This window comes from Equus caballus, chromosome 20, assembly GCF_041296265.1.
Source record: "Equus caballus isolate H_3958 breed thoroughbred chromosome 20, TB-T2T, whole genome shotgun sequence".
Taxonomy (NCBI): domain Eukaryota; kingdom Metazoa; phylum Chordata; class Mammalia; order Perissodactyla; family Equidae; genus Equus; species Equus caballus.
Genome location: NC_091703.1, coordinates 38,772,268 through 38,790,930, shown reverse-complemented (window position 1 = coordinate 38,790,930; position 18,663 = coordinate 38,772,268). Strand labels below are relative to the sequence as shown.

General features: G+C 47.4%; 3 protein-coding genes across 40 annotated transcripts in view; 1 reads left to right on the top strand and 2 right to left on the bottom strand.

Moving 5' to 3' along the window:
• ZNF76 (zinc finger protein 76) overlaps positions 1-3,877 on the bottom strand; it is a 31,756-nt gene extending 27,879 nt beyond the window's left edge. For 6 of the 31 annotated variants that reach the window (XR_011430015.1, XM_070245462.1, XM_070245471.1 and 3 more), the window contains exon 1: positions 3,614-3,753. The gene's annotated coding sequence lies outside the window, so the exon portion shown is untranslated. Of the gene's footprint in view, positions 1-3,499 lie in introns of all 31 variants that reach the window. The other 25 variants (XR_011430012.1, XR_011430013.1, XR_011430017.1 and 22 more) reach the window with 11 other exon arrangements.
• Positions 3,726-18,663, top strand: part of TCP11 (t-complex 11) — a 132,842-nt gene continuing 117,904 nt past the window's right edge. Inside the window, exon 1 of one of the 6 annotated variants that reach the window (XM_014734358.3) lies at positions 3,726-4,232. In XM_014734358.3, the coding sequence (XP_014589844.3) occupies positions 3,865-4,232 (368 nt within the window). In that variant the 5' untranslated portion in view covers positions 3,726-3,864. The remainder of the gene's footprint in view (positions 4,233-18,663) is intronic. The other 5 variants (XM_070245457.1, XM_070245455.1, XM_023624795.2 and 2 more) reach the window with 5 other exon arrangements.
• The window catches only part of SCUBE3 (signal peptide, CUB domain and EGF like domain containing 3), a 37,946-nt gene continuing 28,154 nt past the window's right edge, over positions 8,872-18,663 (bottom strand). For 2 of the 3 annotated variants that reach the window (XM_005603832.4, XM_003363700.5), the window contains 9 exons: positions 18,238-18,396; positions 17,774-17,989; positions 17,256-17,417; positions 16,883-17,050; positions 16,195-16,356; positions 15,575-15,772; positions 14,948-15,100; positions 14,743-14,822; positions 8,872-13,082 (listed from right to left, as the gene is read on the bottom strand). In XM_005603832.4, coding sequence (XP_005603889.1) covers positions 12,933-13,082; positions 14,743-14,822; positions 14,948-15,100; positions 15,575-15,772; positions 16,195-16,356; positions 16,883-17,050; positions 17,256-17,417; positions 17,774-17,989; positions 18,238-18,396 — 1,448 coding nt within the window. In that variant the 3' untranslated portion in view covers positions 8,872-12,932. The remainder of the gene's footprint in view (positions 13,083-14,742; positions 14,823-14,947; positions 15,101-15,574; positions 15,773-16,194; positions 16,357-16,882; positions 17,051-17,255; positions 17,418-17,773; positions 17,990-18,237; positions 18,397-18,663) is intronic. The other variant, XM_023624788.2, reaches the window with a different exon arrangement.

Genomic DNA, 18,663 nt, shown 5'->3' with positions numbered 1-18,663 from the left:
TTGGAGGGATTTGGGGAGAGGGTTGTTGTGGCTACAAAATTAATGTAGACGTGAGATGTTTTCACTTGTTTGTATCTGATGCAGAATTTCTAAATGAGTTCATTCAATCCCATAAGTACTGACGACCTGCTAAATATGAGGGACAGGATTAAGATGACAGAAGATAAAGAAAACCCAGCCTCTGTTCTCAAGGAAATCATAGTGAGGATGGGTGTTGGGTGAGAAAAGTACACACATAACTAAGATACAAGGCAGAATATGTTCTGTGCCCTAAGAAAGATTAAACAAGCCTAAGGCAAAAGCTCCTTTTCAAAAACCAACCCATGGAATTTGTAGACCCCAGGATTTACCTCTTTCTTAACTCTAGTTTTTATTCTGTTGTATTTATTGCTGCATAGCCAATAAGTACACTATAGGAGACCTGGGAATTTGGTGACCTACAGAATAGACTTTTGGATGTGGATCTTTAACGTCACATTTTGCTACTCACCATCCAGTCTTCCGGTGGGAGGGGACTGGAAAAGTTCTCCCAAAGCTTGGAAAACAATGAGGCTAATTCAATGCCAGCAGAAGCTGACACTCAAAGCATGCTACCCTGAGGACATATACAGCAAGCAGCCTCATAAACAGGATAGGATCGTGGGAGTGTGTCAAGGAGACATGGCTAAACTGATTCAGAAGGATTTCCAAGGTCTCTTTCCTTGCTACCTAAAGGACTGTGATCTATTATCAGAACTTCCCAGAGAAGAGCACAGCTCTTTGGACAAACCAATGGGGCCAATGAGGTTTGGTTGGACACTGCTGTGTGTGAAGGAAGGAGTGCTAGGAGTGGCAGGGTCATTCATGTGGCCCTGGAGTTGGATGCACAGGAAAATGGAAGGGGCAGATGTGGGATGGAAGGGAGGCTTACATCATAATCAATGTTATCAAGATTGATGAGGTGAGGATGGCTGGGAGAAAAACAAGAGGAAGGCAAGAAAAACCCACTGTGAGAACGGACGGGGATACAGGAAGAGGGAAAAGGTGAGAGATGATTCCAGTTTGAAAAGGAGATCACTGATGAAAATGAGAAAGATACCATGAGATCCGGGAATCTGAAAGGCAGGATCTCACAGGATATTTGACAGGGTGTGAAGACGAGGGATCCTAGAATGAGAGGGTGTATAGGTTATGAAGGATGGGTTCACACTGGGATGGAAGGGGCTCATTTCACTGAAGCTGGGTGAAGGAGGTCACCAGATGAAGGGCTAATTAGATGAAGGTTTTAGGTAACAGGATATTACTACCTGAAGAGGGTAGACGGGAGGCAGCTAGAATACTGAAAAAAGACTGAACATAGAAACAAATCATAGGAGGAAAGACTACTGGGCTGGAGGGTTTTAGTATTTGAATTCCTGGTAGTAAGGGAATTAACAGTATCAGAGAATTTGGGATAAAGTGCCAGTGATGGGGGAGACAACTTAGGGTGAGTGAGGGCTTGGAGCTCCAAGGACTCATAGGGTGAGAGGATGTCTGGACAAAGGACAAAGAGAGGTATTAATGTGCAGAGGTGTCAGGGAACGTGGAGTGAAAAGCCATGAACAATGGGTTGAGGAAGACACCAAGCCATGGGACAGGGGGTAACAGAAACCTTGGGAGTCATGGCATGAGTTGATGTTGAGCTTAGGAATTATTAGAAAATAAGGAACAAGGGGCTGAGGGTGACCTGGAAAAGTAGGTAGGTTTGGGGGAAAGAGAGGTAATGGAACAAGTGGGTTTTAAAGACTGTAGGTTCAAATCCCAGCTGTGCCACTTATCTGTGTGAGTTTCCGGTTCTTCATTTACTAAAAACCAAACCAAACCAAAACCAAACAAAAATGGGAAAGGTGATAATAATCACCTCTTGGGGTTGTTAAGTAAATTTAATTTATACACATAAAGCTTGGCATACAGTAGGTGCTTGGCAGCAAGTAACTAAAGAAATATCAGGGTCAAGAATCAGAGAAGTGAGGAGGCCACAGCAGAGATAAGAAGATGGGGATCCCAAGAGCTCAGTGGTAGAAAGGTAACGCGAAGTATAGGCCTTGTGTTTATTGTCTGTTGAATCCCTAGCACCCAGGACAGAGCAAGAGCTCTGGGAGCTTCTTAGCTTACACGTAAAGGCTCCCGGGGGCCATGCATGGTGCCAAGTGCTTTGCAGGCATTATCTCAGGCACTACTATTATCCTTGCTTAGCAGAGATGGAGACTGAGGATTCAGATAGGCTAAATGGTATACCTAAGGTGCCACAGCTGACGGGCCAGAATCATTCTAGAACTCAGGTCTCTTATCACATCAACGCCTTGAGCTGAAGTGCTCTACTACACTGTTTTGCAAACATGTTAACTGATGAGGAGTGATCAAGGGAAATAGGTATAGACTATTAACAGTGTAGGGCGTCATGGGAGTGAGGGAATAAGGTTCACGAAGCAAGTGGACGCTTGGGTGAGGTTATGAAAGTAAACCTCCAGGGCGGGGTACATAAATGATTGCAAACAAGCATTTTCTTGACTGAGAATTGCAGAACTTCACAGCTGGAAGGAAACTCTAAGATCATTTAACCCAATCTATCATAATACAGATGAGAAATTGAGGTCCAGAGTGAGGAAGGGACTTCTCCCAGGTTCCCAAAGCACAACGGTGGCAGAGCTGGGACTTGAATTTGGGACCACAGGCTCAATCCAGAATTCTTTGATGCCTCCAACTATTACTACTTCATATTCACCTTTTTATCTTTCTGGGCATGGTGCTAGGGCACTTTTAAGTCAGGTGTTGATTCACACTGGGGTGTAGAGAGGAATGTCAGAGGGGGTGATTTTAGGATGAAGGGGCTGCATGGAATGAAGATCATGAAGTTACAAGGGCAAAGAAGGGATTATCAGATATTGAAGGTTATGTAGAAGATGACTGGGTGGGAAACTACTGGAGTAGGGCTTAGGAGTTACCAGGAAAGGTTTGAGGGGAGTCACCAAGTTTCTGGAGGTACACAGGGTAGAAGTGGAGGAGTTACCAGACCGGTGGGATCACTGAGAAGGTTTGGGGGTCACCAAGGAGGGGTGTTGGGATCCGGAGTCCGTGAGTCACTGGATTAGAACTGAGGGAGTCACTAGGTTGGTGGGTCCCTGGGCAGCGCTTGGGAAACTCCTGGGTTGGTAGAACCAATGAATAAGAATTGAGGGTTACCTGTGAGGTCTTAGGGTCAGGGGGCGGGGTGGGGAGGGGGTCACAGAGGTGGAGGCGGGCGCAGTCAAGGGGTGGGATTTGGGGGTTATGGGGGAGGAGTCGCAGGGCGGAACGGAGGGGCAGGGATGGGGGCTGGGACCCGGGGTGGGGGAGGGGTCAGGCCGCCGTCCAGCCGTCCGGCCGCCGGGCTAGGGCCGGAGGAGGGTGGGCACGCCGGGCTCGGGACCTTCCCGGGGCCCTGCGCCCGCCCGGCCTCCCACCTGGGCACGGTGGACCCGCTTTTCCCGCAGCCACCAACCTGACAGCCCCCGAGGGCGACTCCGCCGACAGACCGCCATGCACCGGGCCCCGCCACCAGCGCCGGCCCCGCAACCCGCCTGCGCCATAGCCCGCCCGCCCGCGCGCAGCTTGCCTCGCGCGATATCCAGGTTCCAGGGCCGCCGCACTTTCCTCTCCTCTCGGCGCGCCTCTCCCGGGCCCCGGAACCCGTATACAAAATACAGGGCACGCTCCACCCCGCACCCCGAGTCGCAGCGGCCGCCGTCCTACTTATCCTGGTTCCCGGGCCCCGGGAGCCCGGGCGGCCGGGCTCTGAACGGCGCCCCTCAGCTCCCGGCCCGGGTGACGCAGGGCCCGCGAGGCCGAGCGCCCGGGGAGGGCGTGATGACGTCACGACGCCCCGGTCAGGGCCTGGGCGCGGCTCGCGGGCCGGGTCGTCGCTATAGCAATGAGAAGCCGCCACCTGTGCCACCCAGGGACTCCGTCCACCTGAGGCCTGAGGCAGGAGCGAGGAGGAGCCCGAGGCCCCGAGGGCTCCACGCCGTGTCGTCGGCGGCCTGCGGGCCAGAAGGTGCGCTTCAGGAGCCGGGGAGGACAGGAGGAGCGCCCGCCCTGGGCCTGCGGAGCCTCTCCTCGGGGCTCAGCCCGCGGGCGGCCGCCTGCGCCCTACGCGCCCCAAGCGCTTCACTGTGCGCGGTCCGCAGACGCTGCCTGCGATCTTCGAGCCAACTCCCTGAAGGCAGCACTGGCAGGTATTAATAGCTCCTTATTGGCAAGGACGACCTCGAGACGCCGTGAGGGACTTGCCTCTTGAGGGAGGGCGCCCTGACGGTCCTCTGGGGTTCTCTCCCTCGCATCCCCTCGTCAGCCCCACCCCCAGCCTCAAAACCAGCGACTCCCCCGTGGTAGGCTGGCTTCGGGGTGGACAAACCAAGCCCTTTCTTTCACTAGTTCTCCCTTCCCGCCGGGGAGGCGCTACGAATGGGGCTTTTCAGAAACCTAAGGGAAAATTGAAAGAGAGTGAGCTTTTTGGTAAAAAGTTAAAAATAAGTAAGGAGAGGCGTTAGACAGAGAACTGATATAGATTGCCTCTTATGAGAGGAATTAGGTGAGAAACTTTCCCCTCTATCCTTTCAGACTTTCACTAGTTTCTTTTGTATCCTTCCCCTCAAAAAACAATTTAACCGGAAAAAAAAATTTAAAAAGGAAGTGTCCTGATAAACTAGAAACATCTACAAAGTACTGGGTTTGGGGGCCTGTGGTTGCTAAAGGTGCTTAACCGGGAGCACTGTTCCTCTTCTTGCATGCCTGAAGAGCTCAACCAGAAAGCCCCCTTTCAATTTTAGATATCCTCTCTTCCCCATCTTTTTGTTTTGGCACGACATTTCCACAGGCGGGACTGGGGCCAGAGATCTCATCAGGTTCTCAGTGTAGGTGGGCACTGACTATTGATGGCCCATTCTTATCGTTAATCATTAATCCTTTGTATACCTCCTGGTATAGAAATAGTGGCCTGGCCACTATGGTGCCCTCTTTCTGTTCCTTTTCGGTGGAAGTTTGAACAGTTATTTTATATAGATACAGAGAGAGGATAAGTAGCTGGTTCTGTAGCATAAATTGGTTAGAGACAGAGCAGGGAATAGAACTCAGGTTGTCCTAGTTTGTCCCCCCACCATCTTGTTCTGTAATACAAAATACATCTGTCCTTTCTCACATTCCTTGCAGATCCTAATCTGGCTAATCACCTCTCCCATTACACAGTTAGCAAAAACTCTAGGAAACCAGTGTCTGAATTTGAAGTGATAAGATTCTGATGGTGGGTAATTTCAGATACTCAGGAGAACTGATGAGGAAGATATTTTGGAGTAGAGGATTGAAGATTGTTTCTAGCAGCTTCTTCTCTGCCTTTGAGCCCCACCCCCACAATATACCAAATAGGTTAGTAGTCTTCAGACTTTTTTTTTTAGGAAGATTAGCCCTGAGCTAACATCTGCTGCCAATCTTCCTCTTTTTGCTGAGGAAGACTGGCCCTGAGCTGACATCCACTCCCATCTTCCTCTATTTTATATGTGGGACGCCCACCCCAGCATGGCTTGCCAAGCAGTGCCATGTCCGCATCCGGGATCCAAACCGGTGAACTCCAGGCCGCCGAGAAGCAGAACGTGCGAACTTAACTGCTGTGCCACTGGGCCGGCCCCCAGGCATTTTTTTTAAATAGACTCCATAACAGAATTTTAAAGAACTATGTACCCCCTTGTTCAAGTTTAAGTTGATATCTAAATTTTCCATCATAAATTTAAATACTTATAGAGGATATAATTTCTGACATTGTAAATTTTGACATTTTAAACTAAAACCATTACATTACTATTAAATGTATCCATTAGACCCAAATACCGTAATATTTGACGCCCATGGTCATCCATTTAAAAATATATGAGCAAGCTCTGCTTTAACAGAAATTTTATATGGTTCCCTTTCTTCTTGAACTCCTAATTCCATTCACTTCCCCTACAGAACTTTATCCTAATTAGTGTATTTGTATGCTTTAAAGTCTTTTATTGATCACTGTCACACTTCTTTGCAACAAAAATGAGTATAAATTTAAGCTTATTGTCTGTAACCACTGGCTTTAATTGTTAAAAAGTTTTCTAAACTGAATTGTCATTACAGTTGTTACTAGTACACAATTATTAAAAAACAGAAATATATTACGCATTTTTATAACTTCTTCAACCTAAAAAGTACAATTTTTATTGAAAATGCATCTCTCAAGGAGAAGAATGGTGTTTCTCCTCAGTTAGTTCAGGTATTTATGGATGATTATTACCTAATTGTAGGAGATAAGGTGCAATGTCAATTCTCTCTTTTTTATTTTTATAGACGTAAGCATTGAGAAACCTTGTTCACATAGTAATTGGGGAAGGAAGAGATTTCCTCAAGTGTTTGTACTACTTCTAAATTATATGCCAATAATCACAAAGTGTCCTATTACCAAATACTATTATGTTCTATCAAATAGAGTTCACCTTTAATTTTATTCAAAGCAAAGAATTGGAAACGACTGAACTTGCAAAAGGGTTTGTTATCTAGTCGTTAAAGTCTTAGTTTCAGTCTTATAAAAATGATTGTTAATTATCTGTTAACTTTTCACTCAGAGACACCTTGTTAATCAGATATTGATTTTCATACTCTTTGCCAATACAATTGTTTGATAAAGTTCTTTTATCATTACATGTTTTCAGGATCTTTTTGTTAAAATACTGAACTGCAGTTTCACTTCAGTATGGAAAACACCTGCCATTTATGTAATTAGTAAAGTCAGTCTCCATTTCAAAGCAATCAGCCAAATCAGACTTACTTTCTGTCAGGAAAAAGTCTGACTTTATTTTTCAATTCAAATAAATATATTAATATTCATTTAAAATAGTGTAAAAATCACTGGGAAGTAAATTATTAACTTTAGCTTATAAAATAGGTTACTAAAACTCAATCATGATTAAAATTATATGCATCTAATATTACTATAAAAATTGTAAAAACAAGATAGTACTGTTTCTCATTACATACTTTGAAATAGTGCCATAAAATGTATAGCTAAATCCATTAGTTAATTTATTAAGTGAGAAGTAGGATAGAAGGCATTATCCCCTTGGCAAACGTGGGTATGTGCTTGTGTTGAACACTGATATTAGACTTTTGGGAACATTAAATAAGAATCACGTATAAAAACCAGAAGTAACTCCAATAGTTTTGTTAGACTTCATGATCAAATTTTCTGTTATGTATTTAACAACAAAGAATGGTATATTTACTAGGAAATAATGGGTTGAGCAGCTAACAATTTCATTTTTTGCTAGTAGGAGGTAGAAAATAGTAAACACTTTATAAGATGAAATAAAAGGACTGATTGTAATGGGAATATTTTGATATGAAGGGAAAAAACAACCTCCTTCTTCCCTGGGTTTTTACATCCTGGGCCACGCATCAAGATTCAGTGTAGTTGAGGGATATGCCTTTATTTTGTAAAGCAGGACAAGGACGATGGTGAAAGAGGGGGTAAAACGGAGAGTGTGCATGAATATGCTGGCTGGCTCTCAAACAGATTACTTTTAGGGAAGATTTCTTATAGAAGTTGAGGGTCTGGAAATTTATTCCCTTACAACTCTCCTCGGATTGATTTCCTTGTCCTCATACCCCTTGGAAAGTCATCACATACCCTTGGAAAATCCCCATTTTAAAGACTGCTTGATATAGGCAGACCCATACTCCACTGGCTGACTATACATTGTTCTGGGACATCATTGCAAGTGTCCTAGGAAGAAGGCATAAGACTTATTTTTGGAATAGAAAAGGGTTAAGAGAGAAGTCAGAGAGGATAGCCCCAAGTTGGTGTAGTTGTAATGGTCCTGGATATGATCCTTAGCTTTGCAGTTCTAGAAAATGATTTTGTCAGTCCACACCAAGGTGTTCATGTTTTGTCACAGTAAATCAAACTCACAAGAATTTAATGTATAAAAGAATGCCGGTGAATTGATTTATACTCGTAGCCACCAAGTAGACTGGATTCTGTCTCTTCTTGGGAAATCTATGTGGAAAGATCAGCTGTACTGTAATCAGAATCTCACATAAGGCTGTGGCTCTTGGGCATGGCTATTGTTATCAAGCTATGATAGCCTGATGCACGATGCGTGGCACATAACAGGAGCTCAGTAATTGTGGAACGAATGCACCTATCTCCTTTATGGATGCTAAAGGGGAAGTTCAGGATTCTGGTAGGCCAACCCAACATATCTTTTGATCAGGTAGATTTTTTCCTTGTTCCTCTTAAATGGCTATATCATGTAAATATTAAATTCCATAAAATTTCATGTCATGGAATTATTTAATTGCAACAATTAAGTTTTATCTATCATCTCTGAGCCTAGAAATTGGGACCGTTCATTTATAAGAGATTGGAGATTGCTTTCCCGTGCCGCATAGTGGTAATGGTGGTAGTGGCTGAATGATCTACATTTCGGAATTGTTTGGTGGCCAAGAGTGTACTGCATAAAAAGAACAACCTTGGGTGACTCTCAGTGCTGGTGCTTTGCTAGAGGTGAGACATTTTAACTAGGGAGGTGTCTGAGCCACCTGGGGCCTGGCTAGATTTTGGGAATTGTACCCTGGTGAGGAGAAACAATACCCTAAATTTCTCCCACTCTTTAGGTCCCCTTCAGGGGATAATTCTTGATACTGCTTTTAAAAATCGACAGAGACAAGCCTTTTCAAATTCTAAAATCACTAGGAATAAGATGGATAAATTTGGATAAATCCTATTTGTCTCCTCAAAGCTTTCTCCAGCTCTAGGATAAGCTATTAAGACAGAGGAAAAGATGCCAGGCTAAGGAGTTTCATTCAGTATTTTAATAATAATAATAATAATAAAAAAGACAATACAAAATCCAAACATTTCTTTTTACAAGTTCAGATACATTTTTTTCCCCAAGTGCAAAATACTCTATGAACTGCATCATTTACTGTTTATTGTTGATTGAGTAGGAGATGCTTACTATATCGGCAGCAGTGGAAGGCAGATATAAATACAACATTTTGAGATTTCTTCTGCATTAAAAAAAAAGAAAGCCTCCCACATGGTAATGATTATTCTCTGAAACTTCAGTTCAACTCATGCAGAAGAATAAAGTTTTCAGTTTGTCCAAACTGCTACAATCTGTGTTGTCTAGATAAGCTGAAAACAGAACTGGGGGTTCTATTCCCTCTAATCATGTATTTTCTTTAAGGGTTCCTAGTCCAAATAATGACCCAAGGACAGGGTGTGCTACCTTTGAGAGAGGTCAAATTTAGAGATGTCCTTGTGTTGTTTGCTTCCACTTTTCTCTTACTGTGCTTAAGAAAGCAAGCCAAGCAGGTTAACCTTATTTTCTGCTTATGGTCTGTTATACTTTGTCTCCCTTCCCTTAGTTTGAGCCTGTTATGTCGAGGTTAAGCAGCAAATACAAAAGGTTGAATACTCTATAACGTTTTCTGGTATTTTGAGATATGACCTCCTAATCCATTCCAGAGTCACCTCAAACATGCATATGGAGAAGACCTCTCACATATAAAAAGTTTCATTAGGGCCAAAGACCAGGATTGTATTACTCAACTTTCAGCAACAAATCTGAGCCCCCACCACCTCGAACTAACTCAGTCCTGGGGAAGTCAGAGCAGTCACAGCGCAATGTCAACCTCTGGGAATTTGTAGACCTGGGGCATGGCAGCTCCAGTCCAGGCTCTGGTCAGTTTTCTCCTGACTCTGAGAGTTCCCTCAGGAATGGGCCTGGCCTAATAATACAGAAAGAGGGAGGCAGAGAAGTAAAAAGGAATTGCCATGTTGCTGAGGATGTAAGTGCCTTTCTGATATGCATCACTTGGCGCTCAGAGCCCTTGCAGAAATGGCTTCCCATCCCCAAACTCAGATCAGGGCAGGTTTTGTATTAAGATAAATGAGGCCTTACAGTACTGTGGCCCTATAAACACCCGGTCCTGCAGAGAAGCCTCTGGGTTGGTTCATGAATGGTTCCCATTTACACCATCTTCCCACTTTCCTACACTGGTAAAAACCTGTTCTTCTGTCTGACTGTAAAGGCTTAGAGAGTCCCTGAGTGTTGACTCCTCATTCAGTCCACTGAACCCCTAGTTTGATGCCCCAGGGCTGGCTTCCTCCATAGGTTCAGCAGCAGCCTTGCCTGGGTTCTTAACCCCCAACTTGGATGACCTAAATTAAACTTGGTGGACATTAGCAGGTCTTCACCTGCTCACCAAGATCTGTCTTGACATCAGTTAAGAAGCCTAGTGGTCTATTTTCCATACTGTGGAAATCATTTGCAGGTCCCAGAAACCATGGAATAAATTGTTGGAGGAAGTGTGTTTATGCATATATATGGGGTGACAGGAAAAGAAGAGAGCAAGGAGAGGTCAGACCCTGAAGGCAAAAATTGGGAAACACTGTTTGGCTTTCTAAGAGAGATGCAAAATGGTAGGGAGAGAGGAGTCAGAAAGTTATCCTAGTTTCTGGTGGAGAATTAGGATGGTCAAAGTTGATTAAAGCAGTTTTCATTGCATTTCCTGGGAAGTGTGGATACTTCTCTTAAAAGACCATTTCCCTGCTGGGAAGCAGACATTTTGTATCTTTACAGTGGAGCCCTCTTTGACCCAGAGACACAAAGGAAGCCAGACCCTCCACCCCCAAAGGCCATGGTGTTGGCTAATGGAGGTCAGGGGATCCAGCTGTGACATTGGCTACCTACTGCCTAAGGCTGTTTTGGCTGGTGAATGCTACTGCTTGGGTTGGGGGGAAGGTCAGACACCTTTCTTTAGTGTTGAATCTCCTGGGGGAGTAGTAGCTTGGGACACTTAGAAGTGAACCCTAAGAATCAATTGGTAACCTTTGATTGGACTACAGTTTTGGGGGAAACTAGGAACAAATGGAAAATAATTTTACAGGCAGCAGTGGATTGAGGGTTGGAGTGTATGCAGGATCTGGGCTTGGGCATGGACTTGATTCTTCTTACTTTTGAAAAGCAGTAGTTGAGGAAGCTAGCCTTGAAGTCAACTCCAAGAGGGAATGGCGAACAGACAGGGGTAGGCAGAGTGGCCAAGGTCAGGCAAGCAACTTCATGCCTGGATAACTGTCCTATTCTTGGCTCTCACAGCCTTGCCTCTGGCCTCAGGGCCCTGAGTCAGCCCATCCCCATGGGGTTTGTCCTGGTCGTCTTCCGTGTGGATACCAGGGGAAAACAGGATGAAGGCAGGGAAAAGATGGAGGTTTTCCCTACTTGGGGTGGAGAATCACTGACCAATTCCATAGGCCTCTACAATCACAAGGTCCATACTGAATCCATAGAGAGGCATAGGGATGGCAGGATTGGTTTAGCAAACACAGGTCCCTCTCCTTCCTGCTCCATCAAGTCCCCAGAATTACTGTCCTACACATCAAGTGCCTCTGAGCTCAGCCCTGGGTTACCCCAGCGGAGGGCTCTAGAAATCTAGATGGCCACTGGTGGGGGAGTAGGGACAGAGCAGATGCTCCAGCACTCAAGGTTCATGCGATTCAAAATCTTTTTTCTTCCACTCCAAACATACACTCTTCTCTCTTGGGCAGCTATAAATAGGGTTGTTCTAATAGAGGAAAAAGAAACAAAAACAAAAAACAAAACCAGAAAACAAAAACCCCTCCCTTTAGACAACATAGAAAGACTCAAAATGATTGCACTTAGTAGATGTGGACAGGATGGGCAGAAGGCTTGCCAAGTGCACACACATTCCTCTTGCTGCCCATAGCCTGGGGCCAGAGGTAGGTGGCTCTGGGCTGGCTGCAGAGCGGGACCCTCTTTGGTGGAGCCCACAAGCCATCTGGGGCTACAAGGGAAAGACAACTCTGGGGCAAGGCCCAGGCTGGCTTCCAGTCAGCAGCCATGTTTCTTTTAGGACAACACTTCACAAAGGGAATAGGGCTCCCCCAGGGAGCACTCTGGTGGGCGTGAGGGGATGGCTGGGCCAGGGAAGACAAGAAAGGAAAGGGATTAGTGTTTGAGGCTGGCTCCCAATTGTTCTGTAGTCTAGTCCTTTGGATGATACATTTTCTTTTTGTTGTTGTTTTCTTTTTTTTTGGCGATGCTTTAAAACCTGGTTTCTGACCTGCAGAGCCATAGTCTTTCTCTCAGGGAGCGACAGTGGTGCCTTCAACATGGCAATGCCTGCTGTGTTTCTTATTCAGCCAGTGTCCACTAGCCCAGTGGTGTGAGCCTTTTGTAAGCCCTCATGGGTTGGACCTCAGGCAGACATGTGGGGGAAGAAGGAGAGGAGCTCCATAGACAAAAAAGCCGGCTGTGTGGGCGGTCTAGGGCTCAAACCATATGCCCCAGAGGACCAATGCTGGCATTAAGCCTGTAAGTCAAAGCCTTCTTTGGCAGAACTCTGGGCTGTTAGAATCACCCTGGGGGGCAGGGCCAGGGGACATTTTGGCTCCTGACTAGCAAGGCACACCCTAAAATGGCAGAAACCCCTCTTTCCCCTCCCCATTCCGCGCTAGACCCACTTTTTTGTGGGCCTTTAGCACCCTCCAAGCTGATGGGGCCAGGGATGTGAACTGGTAAAATGGACAGTGTTGTTGGGGAGGGGAGGGGGGTACTGTTCCTTCACCCCTCAGGGGGAATAGAGCCAGCACTGAATGGCTTTTCCAGGGAGCATGTAGGAAAAGGAAAACAGTAGAAAGAGAGAGAGAGAGGCAGAGAGAGACAAGGAAACAAAGCTAGAGAGACAGAAAGGGAAAGTGTTTGGTCTATGTAGTGATTTTTTTTTCTCCAAACAGAGAGAGGAGAGAGATTCTCGTCTGAGGGTAGGGACTGCCGGCTCTGAGGGCTAAAGAGTCTGGGGGCTGCAAAACCTGGGTTTTGGGCCTAGGGACACTATTTATAGGGCCTCAGGAAGCTAGAAACTTTGGAGCGGAGCAGCTTGATGAAGGATTTTGGCAGCATCTCCTTGTGCTTCTCTGTGTACTTGAAGTAGTTCTGGGGGTGGGCCAGCACCTCGAAGAAGGCCTTGATGAGCTTCTTGTCCTGCAGAGTATGGCAGGTGGCAACGTCAGCCTCAGTGTCATGGGTGGGAAAGAGGAACACCAGCCTCGACTCTTGATGTCTAATAGGCATACCCTGAGGTGAACTCTGGATTCCCACCCCCACCATCTATTCCTCCTTTAGAATTCTACAACTCAGTCAATGTCAGCTCCATCCCTCCATTGCTCAGGTCCCAATCCTTGGAGCCATCCTTGACTTCTCCCTCTTGCTCACACAACCACAACAAATCCTGTTGACTCTACCTTCAAAATAGATCTAGAGTCTGACCACTTCTCACTGTCTCCACAGCTACCACCATCTCTCACTTGAACTACTGCAATAGACCTACCTGGTCACCATGCTTCTCTCTGCCCTTGTCCCTCTACAGAATGTTCTCCTCTACAGCAGCCAAAGTGTTTAAGTTTTTAATTAGATCATGCCCTTTTTCTATTCAAAACACTTTTCTGATTTCTTTTATCACTCAGCAAAGCTGAGTCCCTTGCATGGCCCATAGGCTGAATGTCGTCTGTGCCCTGCTGTCTCTCCTCTATCCCACCTTGACTTTTCCTTACTCTGTGGAGCCACACTGGCCTTCTCAAGGTTCTTGAACATGCCACCCTACTCCCATGGTCCTTATCTTGGAATGCTCCTCTCTTTATCTTCTCTTGGGTAGCCCTTTACCTCATTCAGATCTCTTCTCCTCAGAGGCCTTTCCTGACCACCCTGTTTGAAACAGCAACATGATGTGGAGAGCCTACTAGGTGCCCGGCATTGTGCATTAGGACTCATGTTCTGGCTTCTATGCTAGTTTTCTTTCCATTGCATCAGCGGATTTTTAAAATAACAGATGGGGCTTCCAGCCTCTCATCCCCACTTTAATCAAAACAGTTCTACTACTTTATGCATTGGAGTTCCACAGCACATTTGAAATAAGGGTTCAGATGCTTTAAAAAATGTTTAAAAAGCATTGCTGAAATTATAGTTTTTGCAGTCTCCAAGTTCTGGGAGATTTTTGTCATTTTGTCTCTTATTTTGATAATACAAAAATTATTTTATTAATCATAAAGATAAAACTTTTTTTTTGCATTGATAATTTATGAAGGATAATACTGTGACTAGGACTATAGTTTCTCAAGCAAGATTTTCTCAGACTGGGATCCACAGACCCAGGAATCTAGTCCATTCTTCAATTTTGGAAACATTTCTTTTCCTTTAAAAGAAGTCTCTACTAAGTTAACTCTGAGAAATGCTGTGCTGGATCTGCTGCTTTTCTGTGGGAGGTGAGGAGGGGGTAACGGAAGGAAGGGCCTTAATGCAAAAGCATCTCTCTGTATCTCATTTTCCCTGTATTTCTCGGTGGAAGAGATAAGAGTCATTTCATCTCCTCATCTCCCTTTTCTCTTCCCCCAAAGTATAAGATAGTGTGGGTGACACTGCAGTGAGATGGGCCTGGGCTCAAACCCCAGCTTTACCACTGGGCAAGTTCTGTAATTCTCTGTGCCTCAGTTTTGTCATCTGTAAAGTAGGAATGAAAGTACCTACTTCATAGAGCTATTGTGTCTATCAAATGAGCATATTCATGTAAGCACTTGGCATACTGCCTGCACATTGTTACATGCTCATTAAATGTTGGCTATCATTATTGTTGCTAATATTCACTCACCTTTAAAATCTCCTGGTGGTTTTCAGAGGCATAGAGCCGGCCATCTCGCACAATGTCTTCTACCAGCTGCTCATAGTCCTCTGCAAAGTCAACCAAGGGGAGGGGCTTAGGGGGTGGGAAATCTTCCTTCTCCCTTTGCTCCTTCCCAAGACCCGTGAGCCTTCTCTTTCTCACCCACCTCCCTGGCTCTCCGGCCCTTGCTCACCATCATAGGTAACATAGGGGATCTGGAAGCCACGGGCGCTGTTTGCCTCGCTTGTCTTGAAGTTGATCCAGAGCTTCCTGGAGCGGGCCGTGAAGGCAATGGGGCGCTCATAGGTCTGGCAGGTCTCATAGGTGGTAATGGAGGATGGGGAGGCTGGGAAGGCAAGCAGCAGGTTAGGAAAGCAGCAGAACAGGCTACCCTGGAGTGAGGGCTCTCGGGTGAAGGAATCATGTTGACAGAGGCTCTCCCTATGCATGCACCTCCCCTACCCACTACATACACATATCCTCTCCCACTGCCCTGGGCTTGTTCCACAACTCTTCCTTGACATCCAGACACTCACATAGCAAAAGAAATTTGACTTTTAAATGAATGGAACAGCAAAAATGTTAGAATAGGAAAGTGACACATGTAACACTATTTGAGTTCTAGTACCAGTGCTGGCTTTCTTAACTCTGCTCTCCACCAAACATGTAGCATTCACTGCTGTTTTCCTTTGTTAGCTTCTCTCCTCCCAAGGTCTCCCTCGTCACTGCCCCAATTCTTCCTATACCAATCTTCTCTCTCCCTCTCCCTCCCAACGATATTTGGACTGCCCATCCCTGGCGCAGCTCTGTAGCCACCCACAGTTCTTTCTCATGACGAGGACATCCCCACACTCGTCCTCAGATGGCAGGAAGATCTCGGGTACCACGATAAGGATCTTGCGCTTGGGTGGGGGGTTGATGTTCCAGATGCACTCCACACCGGCTGGGTAGTTGCCTGGGTAGTTGGGGGACTCGATATAGCCAGTGAACTCACCAAGCTCCCCACCACACTGGCGATCTGTAGCCAAGCCCCAGTGGATAAAGCAAGAAAGAGAAGGGAAGTCAGTAGGGAAATGGGTCGGGGAAATTGAAGAGTTCTGAAGTAGAAATCAGACGCATGTAGATAGCTGTCTTCCTAGTTCATCATGTGTTCTGGGTCCACCTTCCCTCCTGCCCTTTTAGTACCTTCTCATCTCACTTCACCTGTCTCTGCCTCCCCACTACCTGACTCCAGGGAGAGGGTGCTAAAGGGCCCAGCCCAGCAACTAGTCTTGAGACTGAGTGGGCTGGGAAGAGACTGAGGGTGGGACTTGCCTACCCATCTACTCCCCAGCACTGCTCTCTGTTGGTTCACTCCCCCCTGCCCACCCCCTGCTTCTCCCATCCCCACTGCTCCCAGGCCTCTCTACCCCTTTTCCCCCAGCCTAGCCTGCCACGTACTCTTGCACTGGGCCACACTGGTGGAGCCGTCAAAGTCAGTGCTTGTGTTTCCGGGACAGCGGGTGCAGAAGTTCTGACGGAAGTCAGGCTGATAGGAGCCCATGGCACAGCGGATACAGCGATGGATGCTGGTGTTGTAGTAGTGCCCAGGGGAGCACTGGACTGCAGGCGAGGAGGAAAGGTAGGAGTAAGATGGCGGGCAATTGGGAGTTCCGGAGCATGGAATGGGCAGGATGCATTCATCATAGAGAATCAGGAGACTGAAGACACCAAAGTTCCTTCCAGACTCCCAACCTTTCCTAGTCATGCCAGAATTTAAGCCCAGGGAAAAAGAAACTTGACAGAGTGGTTGGCTACAGTGCCAATTCTTTTTTTTCAGGCACCGAGCATTGTGCCAAACCTATACAGAAACTCACTTGTAGTATTGAGGGGAATGTGCCACCAGTTCTCCAAAGGAGATGGGTAAGTGGGACTGTTATTTATTCCCCAATTCCCAGGCTTGGGATTGGTGGAGGGTCAGGATGGGTCCTGTGAGCAGGATAGTATGGTTGGTCAGACAGCTGGGCCTTTCGTGGTTTGGGGAAGAGGGTGGGGCAACATACTTGGGTCCACTCTGGGAACTTAGTGAGTTTTTTTTGGCTATAACTGGGGTTGGGGAGTCCCCTAGTGGGGTGGGTAACCCACTCACCTTTGGTGTCACAGTCTTGGAATGAGATGGCCCCCTCGTGCTTGGTGGTTAGGCCCCCACCACATGGGAAGCACAGGGTCCGTCCAGCTTCAGGTTGGTAGGTGCCACGTGGACATGGCTGGCAGGGCTTGAACCCATCTACAGAGTGTTGGCCAGGTGAGCACTGACCTGCAATGAACCAAGGGCCCAACTCTGATGGGGATGGTCCTGGTCATCCCCATGGGGTCACCCATTCTCAGGGGACAGAGGCACACAAACAGGACATTGACTAGGAGAGTGGCCTGGAGCCTGGGCCTGCCCTTGGGAAATCCCATGCCCATGGGCATCCCAGTGCCCACCCTACCCCACTCTGTATTGTTTGTTCCCCTGGCACCTGCACACGTGGTGATGTTGGTGGCTCCGAGAGGCCCGTGGGCATCACTCCCAGGGCAAAGGTCGCAGGAGAGCTGCCCTTCTCTCTCCTGGAAGGTGCCCGCTGGGCATGGCACACACTGCTCCGTCTGGCCGTGGTAATACGTTCCCTGCGGGCAGCTGACTGAGGGAGAGTCGGCCGTGCTAGCCACCCACCCCCCCTGTTTCCCACCACCCAGGCCTGGGACACCCCTCCCACTCCCCCAGATTTAAGGAGAATCTCCTTGTCTGGAAATAGATAGAATCCTGCTTGGAAGGACCAAGGGCCAAAGGCATGTGTAGGAGGGTTGGTGGCCCCACATGATGTCCCTCTACATTTTAGCCTGGGACCAGGGAGGGGAGGATGATGAGCAGGAGGGTCTTGGCTGCCTCACAGTTTGAGAGATGCAACTGAAGCCAAAAAGTGTCCTGCTCTGAGCCAGGCCCAAGCTGGGCCTTCCCCTCTCCCCTGCTCCCACGTTCCTCAGCAGGCTCCCTTACCACACTTGGCCCCGGCGCGGTGCTGCCCAGGCCTACAGGCTTCCACTGGCTCAGCTCGCTCCCCAGCCACCGGGCCTGGCTTGTGGGCCAGCTCATAATCAAGGCCTGCTAGGCGCAGCAGGAATCGGTCCTGATTGATGGACTTTCGAAGCATCTTCAGGGACCCTTTCAGCCGCCGTTCCATCCGCTGTCGGAGGCAGAGCAGCCCACAGCTTGCTGGTGGTGGATGATGGTATGAGTCAGGGAAGGAGGAGAAAGAAAGAGTGGTTGTCAGCAGGAGGGTAAGGGAGCAAAGCTAGGAGGTAGGAGGGGCATGGTAAGAGGGACTGGCTCCTGGGCTTGGCATTAGGCAGGGTCTGCCCTTAGGAAAGGCTCTGTCCCTTCCCTTTGCTGTTGAGACCTGTGGTTTCCGCACCTCTGCCCTCCTCTTTCCACCCTCCTCCCAGCAGTGCCCCCAGTCCCACCTGTGGTTTCTTCGGCTCTGACCTCTGCCTCCAGTTCCAGGGTAAGCCGAGTGACTTCCTTTCCTGGAGGGGTCCGGGCCCGCCGGCCCTTGCCCTTCCGAGAGGAGTCACACTTGAGGTGGATGAAGGTGACCTGGCAGTCAGAGCAGGGTGCACCACCTAGGGGAGAGGGCTTGTCAACCCCAGGGGCACCCCCTGGGGACAGGAAAAGTTCTCACTCCTAGCTCGCACTTTTCCACTCCAACCCGGACAGACCTCACTAGATCTCTGACTGCAACTATCTCAATTCTCTTTTAGTCTAGGACACATTAATTGGTGGGGGAATATCCTAGGACTTTCTTGGGCCCTCTGCCTACATCTGCTCCCTCTCCTGCTCTATCCAGATTTCAGGGTGCCTGTGGGTTTTTGGAGATCTCCCTAAGCAGA